Source organism: Wyeomyia smithii, chromosome 3, assembly GCF_029784165.1.
Source record: "Wyeomyia smithii strain HCP4-BCI-WySm-NY-G18 chromosome 3, ASM2978416v1, whole genome shotgun sequence".
NCBI classification, from domain to species: domain Eukaryota; kingdom Metazoa; phylum Arthropoda; class Insecta; order Diptera; family Culicidae; genus Wyeomyia; species Wyeomyia smithii.
In genome coordinates this window covers 78905979-78916986 of record NC_073696.1, presented here as the reverse complement: position 1 = coordinate 78916986, position 11008 = coordinate 78905979, and the positions used below count along the sequence as shown (strand labels likewise).

The 11008-nt window shown below is 38.4% G+C and overlaps 1 protein-coding gene across 1 annotated transcript in view; it reads left to right on the top strand.

Moving 5' to 3' along the window:
* Positions 1-1224: 1224 nt before the first annotated feature.
* Positions 1225-11008, top strand: part of LOC129729492 (histidine decarboxylase) — a 30351-nt gene continuing 20567 nt past the window's right edge. The window contains exons 1-2 of the mRNA XM_055688099.1: positions 1225-1491; positions 1590-1684. Coding sequence (XP_055544074.1) covers positions 1657-1684 — 28 coding nt within the window. The 5' untranslated portion in view covers positions 1225-1491; positions 1590-1656. The remainder of the gene's footprint in view (positions 1492-1589; positions 1685-11008) is intronic.

The window sequence follows — 11008 nt, the reverse complement described above, 5'->3', positions numbered from 1 at the left end:
GCCCTCCAAAGTTAGTGGGGGTCGGTCATACATTTGGACTCGATTGGGGCACTCTAAATGGGTCAAAACAGGATTTTTTGAAATTTGACCTTTTGGGTACCTACACGTTAGTACAAGGGACATCAGAATTCATTTTAGAGGTATGGTTTTTTGAGCAAAGTATCTTATTTTGATCCCTAGAATTCAAAAATCACATGTGCCTAAGCGATTTTTTGATCCCATACAAATCGAACCGCCTTAATGAACATGTTTATCAATTTTCCCAGAAAGCTACAATATTTTACGACACGCAGAAATTTGTATGATTTTTTTTTCTAAAACAGCTATCCGCATAGCCAACCCGTTGTCTCAGAATACTTGCATGTTGAGCTGTCTATTTAATGCCAATATCGTACTCCCGGTATCCATCGATTGATAACGGATCAGCACGTAGGACTTAACACGCTTTGTAACAACGAACGAACAACGGCGAAAGAGCAGACCCCTCGCATAGATATTTAGCAGGATTTGCATAAAGTAAAGCCACGCGTATAAAACGAGGCATTTAAGCTTCCAACTTTGATTCCAACGGTTATATGACCAAGCGGACGATTGGTACGAACATGTACGTACATACAAGCGCAGCACAAACAGTGCCGCCAAGACAATTGTGTCTTTTGGGAGATATGTGGCTATTTTTACGTGAATAAAAGAATATTGCGCTGCAAAAACAGTACTTTTAACGGTGTCAATGAACCTCCGTTTAAAGACCATCGATTCTATTATATACACCAAAAAAGTGTCAAGAAAGACGCTTATTATTGAGGTTTCGGTATGGTACTATGCGGTTCCTCGGTCTCCACGCCGCTGCTTAACTTAGTCGAAAGATTACAAGACCGACCGGTAGCGGCCCTGTACTAGCAATAGACAGCAGGAAGCCACAAAAGATCTCGCTTTCCGGAGAGGGCAATATTCTTGAACGCCCCGCTACGCTCAAGCAGTAAACCTCTAGCAGACATTGTTGCTGTATAGGGTAAACAGTCTATTCGCAGTGTCATTTGGTTCGATGTTTTTCCTATAATGTCATTTAAAATCCACTGTCTAACGGTAACATGATCTAGAACAATGCTCTCACCCCATATGTTACATGTCTTCATTCACAAAACAAATGTGACAAACAGCACTGAACTGGCATTGTCATTGATAGTTAGGTTTTCAAGTTTTCCATTTGCAGTCGTCAAGGGCTGACCAATATACATAACTGGCCATGCAGACAAAAGAAAATACGGTCACATATTGCCTTTTTCGTATTTAATTCAGTCGTATTCCGCGAACCACCGACACAACAGGTTCAAAACTGTCCTGTCCAAATCGATCAATCGTGGTCGTAACGGATGTCCGCAGTACTCGAGAAAAAAAATTATAAGTTAATTAGCTGGAGAAAGGAAACGGCCGAAAATATCAAGCACCGCTCAGCAGATTGAAAATCCAGCCGCTGTTAGTAGTGTTCAGGTGTGTCCTCAGGTGTTTTCAAGTGTCCACAATTAATCGCCACTCGCGCAAGAAGAGAGAAGGAAACGTCTTTTAATTCTCTGTTTTCGCCTTGAAAGCATTTTGATTAACAGGGCCATCCGTCACCCGGCGCAGGGAAGGATTTCGCACTCTTTCGTTCTAAGAATGGACTTCGACGAGTATCGCAAAAGAGGTATGTAAAGCAATTATGTTTACATTTTGCATTTTGTTGCGATAAAATTCTGAACATATCTGATTACTATTGATGACATTACTGTTAGCACATCTCATCAAGATCGCTTGCGGAAAAAGACGGTGTTTTTTTGGATATTGAATAACATGAGTGTAGAAAACATGAAAAATCGAGATTTTGAATGGGAATTTCAATTGAGAAGACAAAAGCCGTTTCGTTGTGAAGTAAAGCATTATTTTCTTATGTTAAAATTGAGAGCATATTTAGAAATTTATTTTAGTTTTTTTTTCTTCATTTATGTCTATTTATTTTGGTTTATTCAATCCATTTTATGGGTTTTTATGACTAGAATCAAACCACTTCAATGCTGAGAAATATCCGCCGCCAAACGCATCTGAAGTAACCTCAAATAGAACAGTGTATATTAAACCGAGGGGATGATTACTAGTTTCAGTTAGTAATCATTACCAAAAAGCCGTACAAATGCGTTTCATCACCCTGAAGCGTATATGACGACGCTGAATATGTATTTCCTTGGGTTAAAAAAGCGCATTTATGTTAATTTTTAAGTCAAAAAGCACGATTGCTTCTGACCTAATGCACCAATCTTAACAAAATTTTGCATACATTTTATAGTTACAATGAATAGCGATTGAAAAGTTGATTTTATTTTTTGTAACTAGAAGAATTTGAAAATTGTAGCGAAATTCAAACATTTTCGACTGTCTCTACGAAAAGTTTTCAACTTCGATGTTTTCGAAATGCTTTTGTGTGTTCCCAATCAGAACGACAAAACAAAAATGTAACAGAAGCTGTTAGTTTGTTATGAGTAAAACCTTTCAGGTTTTGTTTTCAATTTGATCCTGTTAGGTATTAAAATAACAGAAATGGAAACAAAAATTATTCTACTGGTATCAAGCCCATATCAAGCCTCATTACCAACGTATCTTCTTTCAAACAAAATAGGATAGTATATAGAACGGTATAATAACAACCATTATTAGAAACAACAGCTTTTGATGGAGACGATGAATTTGTTAGACTTGTATTAGAACAACTTCATATCAGGATTTGTTATCATAACTCATTCAGGTTCAATTTTGTTTTCAAAAGCATATCCGAAATTACAAAAGCGTATCAAAAAGTGTTATTTGTATCTCCAGTTGACACATTTTTGTGTTTTTTAGTTATGCTTTTCTGATCGGGTTACCATTTCAATTGTCTTAATGATTGTAATCCATATTCAATTTTTTATTTGAAATGTTGGCTTTCTTGAAGAAGAATGAAAGTAAAACTAAACGTTTTTGGAAACGTCAGAAAACTTCTCTCTGTTGAGCATAATTTTGTGAGTAGCAACACACAATATCAAATTAATTCAATGCATATGATACGAAAGCAAAAAAAAATGTACATAAAATGGTTTCTGCAAGATTCCATAAAAAAACTTGATTGAATCAATTGTGAAGGGACTTTTTGAGATGTTTTTTTTTTCTTCATCTATAGTTTATTTGACACGGCACAAATACAATTCAATGTTTAACGGCGCCAATTATATCTGGTAGCTTACTTTCTAAAGTATCTTAATAACTAAAAGCAGATTTTTTATCCTCGCTGCCGACTACGAGCTGAAACTAAATCTAACTTAAAGCTAGAATATTTTGCATTAAAAGCACAGGTTTGCTGTTTGATGGTTTTTATTGCCATAGGTAAGCAGCATATTAAATTTGCTCCGCTGCTGGGCCAAGATATTACGGTCTGGCATATTGGGTTGTTTCCATCGGGCCTTGAGAGTATCGTGCGGGTCTGATTGCTGTTTCCGGATCCGGGGTCTTAACGTGTTCTTGTCGTTTGGTTGGATGTAGGCGGAAGGGGATAGGACTAAACTGGGGCGTGGATGGATTTCAGGAAAACGTATATAAGGGACATGTAGGATAGGTCACGGCTCGCCAAGACATCACGAACAGGAACAGCCGGCTGCCTACCTTCGGCCTGCAGGGAAGCTATTAATTTAGACGCTGAGCACGGTGTACAGGGCATGACCAAACAACGTGCTCTATGTCGTGATAACCTTCACCACAGGCACAGATACCACTCTCCCCGAGCCCAACACGACGGAGATGCGCGTCAAATCTATAGTGATTGGACATAAGCCGGGACATCACGCAAATGAAATCCCGACCTACATCCAACCCCTTGAACCACGGGTTCGTCGATACCTTGGGGATTATGGAATGTAACCACCTTCCTAGTTCCCCCTTGGTCCAAGAATTTTGCCCACTAATGATCGTATTCTGACGTACAAATGCGAAAAATTCATTAAAGGCAATTGGTCTTTCATAAATATCACCGTTTGTTGCGCCCACCTTAGCCAAAGAGTCCGCTTTCTCATTACCCGGTATCGAGCAGTGAGAAGGGACCCACGCTAAGGTAATCTGAGTAGATTTTTCGGATAAAGCACTCAGATGTTCCCGTATTTTCCCCAGGAAATACGGAGAGTGCTTAACATCTTTCATCGATCGGAGAGCCTCAATGGAACTGAGACTGTCCGTAAAGATGAAATAATGGTCCGTGGGCATTTTTTCGATAATCCCTAGGGTGTACTGAATTGCAGCTAATTCTGCGACGTAAACAGAAGCAGGATTATCGAGCTTATGGGAGACGGTTAAATTGTTATTGAAGATACCGAAGCCAGTGGACCCATCAAGAAGTGATCCGTCAGTGTAGTACAAATTGTCGCAGTTGATGTTTCGATATTTATTGGAAAAAAATTTAGGGATCTGCTGCACGCGTAAATGATCCGGGATTCCACGAGTTTCTTCTATCATGGATGTATCGAAAAACACAGAAGAATCAGAAGTATTTGATAAGTCGACACGATTTGGAATATTCGAAGAAGGGTTAATATTTTGGGACATGTGATTGAAATACAATGTCATAAAACGGGTTTGAGAATTAAGTTCGATTAACCTTTCAAAATTTTCAATCACGGGACGGTTCAAGACCTCACATTTGATAAGAATACGAGAAGACAGGCTCCAGAAGCGGTTTTTCAATGGTAGTACTCCAGCTAAGATCTCCAAACTCATCGTATGGGTCGATTGCATGCAACCCAAGGCGATACGCAAACAACGATACTGTTTTCGCTCCAGTTTGATTAAATGTGTGTTTGCTGCGGAGCGGAAGCAGAAACACCCGTACTCAATAACAGACAGTATCGTTGTTTGGTAAAGCCTTACAAGGTCTCCTGGATGGGCTCCCCACCATTGTCCGGTTATTGTACGAAGAAAATTCACTGTGTGGCCTAATTGCTTGCAATTGGTGCAATTCATAACACGTGGTACATACGATCGCACAGGCAGACGAACCCGGTCGATCGAGACGTGGCTAGGAAGTGCAGATCCGGCAAACGTAACGCGAAACGAGTCTGACGGAGTGTAAACTTTTTTACCGCCGACGAGAGATATGGACCGCAATTGCTTACAATCCAAAATCTTCGCCTGTGTTTCGGTATTTTTGAAGCAACCGGTTGCGCTTTTTAGGATACACTCGACAGACAGACTCGAATCGGTTATGACACCGTCGATCTCCACGTCTCGTGCGGGTATGTAAACGCGATACTCGCGTGTGAAGAGCTCAGAGCAAGCGATAGCATTGGCCTGTGCCAGATCACTGACCACGACACGGAGCTTGTTAGGTCGGACCTTGGAAATTTCGGTCACGGCCTTGTACTCCTTCGTCAGGTCTTTAGAAATTTGCAGTATGTTTAATCGCTTTGAATTCACTCCTGCCTTTGGACGAAAATAAACAGTATAGCTGCCCTGTTGAGATCCGTCCGGGTAAAGCCTGGGGCGAGGGGGGACTGGAGAATGAACAGGGGAGGGGGTAACAGAAGGGTCAGGGTCAAGGGGGTTCGGGGATGGTGGCACGGGAGGCGAGGGATCTATATCCATCGCGCTAAATGTAGCGCACTAGCGCACTAGCGCCGACAAGAACACGTACCTATTTACTTCTTCCTTCCAGCAGTGGTTGTCCGATCGTTCGAAGCTGCACCTAAAGCAGCCAGCAGCACCAGTACAGCAGCACCAATACAGCCACCAGCAGTGAGCCGGGTGTGAGATCACTCAGCACAGCGACACGACTCGACTGTCAAATGATGGCCTTGAATTAGAAAGATCTATTCACTGTGCACAGATCAAAACTGCAGCTGGTATTTTGCACCAATACAGCCAAAGTTGCGAGCCGGGTACAGAACGTATCGACACAACTCACAATCTAATTTTTGAGATGTTCTAGTCAAAATAGGAAAAACATTTTTTACTCATTTTCATTATGTCGGGATGTTTCGGTTCAGTGGTCTTGATATCAATAAAACGTCGATTCCCCAACACAACTCTGGTGTGTATAAGTCGATAACCGAAAGCCCCTAAGGATCCTCGAACAACAATTTGGCTAGAAAATAAAGTTATTCAGTTCTGAACGTTGTCCAAGCGTACATGCTAGCTCGAACCATCCTAAATGTGCTACAGGGGGGCAGTTTCGGACAGAGCTTAAGAAAAACAAATGGTGCAATTTTCAACCAAATTAAAAATATAAGTAAGTTGGCAGCCCTTCCACCTACATCTACCATATAGTTTGATAGCTCTTGGTTATTTATTACTAACGAAAACAACACAATGCCATTTTTCATTCATGTTTTCAACCGTTTGAGCTTAAAGTTGTAGGTATATCTCTAATTTCTTTGTGAACGATTTAAAAATTTAAGTACACCACCTTAGTTCGTAACTAATATGCAATGAAAAAACGCGATAACATCGGGGAAAAAAAGATCTTATTTATTAGATAAAATTATGATGCCTTCGTGTCATATGCAGTAGGCTGCAAAAAAGTCTAGATATATTTTCTTCATATTTGCAGAAATGGAAGATTTCTCCTAATGCATTGAAAACACAATTAATAATTTTCCCCTATAAACCAAGAGTTTCTTTTCTCAAACCCACCAACAATCATGTTGTTAAGATGAACGGTGTAAATTGGTCTGACCAAGTTAAATATTTAGAGCTGATTTATGATAAAAATCTTACTTCCAAGGTGCACATTGAGAATATCCAAACAAAGTGCAATAAATATATAAAATGTTTGTATTCTCCTATCAACAGAAATTCTAGACTTTGCCTCAAGAATAAACTGTCAATTTACAAACAAATATTCAGACCAGCAATATTATATGCAGTCCCCATCTAGACAAGTTGTTGAACAACCAGAAAAGAGATGCTTCAAAGGATTCAGAACAAACTTCTGAAAATGATATTGAAGCGTCCTCGCTGGTTTAACACGAATGAACTACATAGGCTTACTAATGTGGAAACTTTAGAAAATATGTCAAACCAAATTATCAATTAGTTCCGACAAAAATCGTTGCAATCCTCAATTACAACGATTAGCTCACTTTATAGTCAGTAAGATAGGTGTAAGGTTGGATTAAGGTTTAATTTTAAATTCTTTTTTATTTCTTTACAAGTAGGTTTACAAAAAAAAATCTTGGTCTGTCGTCTGAAAAATTAAAGAAACGAAAAAATCGGAAAGCTTCTCGTCCAAAAACTCAGATCAACAAGTATTTACGAACGTAGAAGAAACATTACTAGAGAAATATTTGATCGAAAGTTCCCATATGAATTATGGATTGACGTACCGTATGCCAAGGCGATTGGTAAATTGTTTCTCAATGTTCTGGAACACTTGAATAAGGTTCCAGAAAGCAGCGTAAGTGACCTAATTTTGCTGTTGCTTGACAATCACGAATGCCATTGTACTTTGAACCAATCAAATATTGGCAAGAAAATGGCATAGTTCTTGTATCCTTTTCCCCTCATAGCCCGTTTGCTCGATTTTTGGGGTCTTTTTTTACGCAGGTTATTTTTATGCGGTTTTTTATACACGACTTTTTGAAATAACGCGGATTATTTTTACACGATTTGATAGATTATTTTTACGCGGTATTAAATAAGTAAATCCAATAAAGTAAAAATCCATCATATGGTTCATGACAATAAGATATTCTGTGTAATTAATCTAAATAATGCATATTTTTAATATATTTGCTGTTAATATCAAAAAATAGGCAATTTCCGTTGTTTCGGTAAGAAGAAACAAAAATACATTAATAATTGTGCAACGATACGAGTCAGGGTCGTTTCGATTTACTTTCTTTTAAGAAACGAAAGCTTGAACATGTAGCGAAATTTTTATAAAAAAGTTTTTGTCATGTTCTTCAATGAATTTTCATTTTAGAATCACTAAAACTTATTTTGCGTGTTTCGTTACCATTTTTATATCATTTTTCATGTTTGTATTTACTTACGTGCCATTATTTTTAATCGGATCTTATTATTGAATGGAGTTTTTTTACGCGATTTTTTAAAATTACGCGTTTTTTTTACACGCGGATTTTTTCAACGCGGTACAACCAACCGGGTAAAAAAAGACACCAGTGTAAATTCGAACCAAAAGGATGAGTTTCGAAGTTTGCAAAGCATCTCATTCAGTCTCTGTTTATATAGAAGAAACAGTTAAAAAACACAAAATTTTCATTAATCTAGAAAAGTTTTTCAACACTGTCCGAAAGTGCCCCAGGACTGTCCGAAACTACCCTACACACGGGGCACATTCGGACAAAAAAGCAATTTTGATAAATTCAAATAAATCAAATCGTATCATCGCACACTACTAACACGCTTATATGATACTCTAATGTCCGAGCAACAGCCAGGATAAATTCTGATTTTTTTAAAAGATAACAAAAATATATTAAAAATCATGGTAGAAAAATGCATTCCACGTCAACGATATAACCGATTTCTATGTTTAATGACTTAAACTAACCCCAAAAAGATAGTCTGCGTTATTTCGACTCCTCGCTTTTAGTGGCATTGCCCTCTTCTTTCTCAAATAGTGCGAGTCTGTCTTCGCTTTTCAAAAAAACTAAATTCTGGTATTTGTTATGTATCGATGTGTTAACGCCGTAATAACCTATTATAAAATTTGTACAAAAACTCGCATTTTGAATGATTGAAAATTCATACATAAATTTAATGCCAGAATAAGATTATCATTCCAGGGTTGATAATTTACGAACCTTCAGAAAGTCTTTGTTTGTTAAAACGACGTTTATTCAATAAGGAACAATACAAATTAATGTTTTACGTAGCCAATCATATTTTGTGAATCCGGGGTCAGAACGTTGAGTTAGGTCTAGACGAAAGGGAATAAGATTAAATTGGTGAATAGAGGACATATAGGGAAGGGCAAGGCTCGTCAAGACATCACGAACATGACTGATGGGAATCTATTAATTTTGACTTAGCATCACGGTAAACAGGACATAACCAAACAACGTGCTCTATGTCGTGATAACCTTCATCACAGGCACAGATACCGCTTTCGCCGAGCCTAATGGATATTCCGGAAGGTATGTGTGCAAACAAGTAGTGCTTCTGTGTCGTGGGATCAAATTGGGAATGTGTGTATTAGTTACCCGCTATCGTGAACTTTCGCTGCAGCATATATCATAACCAATGAAAATCAAGTAGAGTTTATTCAAATATTCTTGATACGAAGCAAAACAAATTTCGTGCTCCCGATGTCCCGATCGAGCTGAAATTTCGCATGTGGATTTTTTTTCGAGATGACGAAACTTTTGAGCCCTACCGCTAAACGATATTCGAAGGTCATTTTTGAAGTAGAATACTTCTCTCAGGAAGTTCGGCTACATAGGGATGTGAAATGAAAATCTAAAACCGAAAAAAGTGAAAAATACGTCCAATTTCAAATGCTAATAAATCGGTTAGTATCCGATAGATTTCCTTCGTTTTGGCAGTAATAGATTGGAAAATCTTTTAAGATTCTTTCAAATAGAAGATAATTATAATTTTATTATTCACACTATTGTACTATTGAAAAAAGTCAAGCCTTGTCAAAACGAAAAATTCGACCTCTGATTGGTCGTTATATGATTGCTTCCCAAGCACGGTCGACAGAATTATATACCTTGCAATTTAAAACATACTATTTGGCCTATATAAGAGCCTGTTTCAGCCGAAGCCGCTTATAATAGTTCTAGACAGCGACAACAGCAGTCGTCCTCCCTTAGCAACAGCACTAGCAGTGCAATGGATACCAGCGATGGCGGAAAGCGGCCACAGCTGTGGTGTAGCAATTGATAGCGCACTTGTTGCAGCGGATTCCAACAACGATAGCAACTGGGCCAGCTGATGCAGAGACAGTAGATACCAATGGCCGCGTATAGCGGCCACAACTGTGGCATGGCTATGGATAGCGAACTAGTTGCAGTGGATGTCAGCATCGATAGCGGCTGATGCAGTGAGGCACTTTAGTGAAATGCAGTCTCCATGCAATAGTGGGCACTAGTAAATGCATTCAATGAAAAGTTGACTTGACATTTTGACAACACGTGAGCCGTCTAGTTTTAAGTGTTAAATCAGCATTTCATTGTTTGCTTTATCACAAGGAATACTTTATTCGCCCTGTCAGTGATAACGCAAAGATGTGATCGGCATCTTATCCGATACTAAAATAAACAACAAATTATCCTTTTCAGGATGAAATAAAAACTTGATTGAAGAGTTAATATTTTCTAAGGAGTTAATTCACATTTTTAAACTGAGTAGGCAGTGTGACTTTGCATTCGTGTCCAAGTGAGTTTTAAAACTTAATTGCACATTTATTGTCGGTTTGCACGTAAACCCTACTAACAGTGCATTACACTTGAGTTGGATTTGAGTTTGAATCCTGCATAACAACAATTGCATAAAAATCGAATTGCGATGAAATTCGCGCCGCGTCTGCTGCAACAGATTGTTGCATTGTCCTTTGAAAGCATAAATTCAATCTAAAAACAAAACTCATCGCGTCACATCATCGCCTGCATCGTTAGATACATCATGCACTGCATGCATTGCACGCATTTAAGCTCAATCGATCAGAGTTTGTGGTGCAAAAAAACTCAAACTATCGAGAGGAAGCAGATTCAAGTGGGATTCAAATCTGAAAAAGTGTTACTCAGTTCAACTTTGCACGAGTTCATGCCATCACTGTTTTTAAATTTGTAAAAGTTATGAATTTTACTTCATCTCCGTGTCTCAAAACGTACTAAAGTATCTTTTCCTTCAGTCATGAGCACGACATCCGAAAAAAATTCATCTTAAAATTTAAAAATTGTCAAGCCCCAACCTTGACAAGTAACTTACTATATTATTGAAAATGGTCAATCCTTGTTGAAGCGCAAAATTCGATTGATCTGATTAGTAA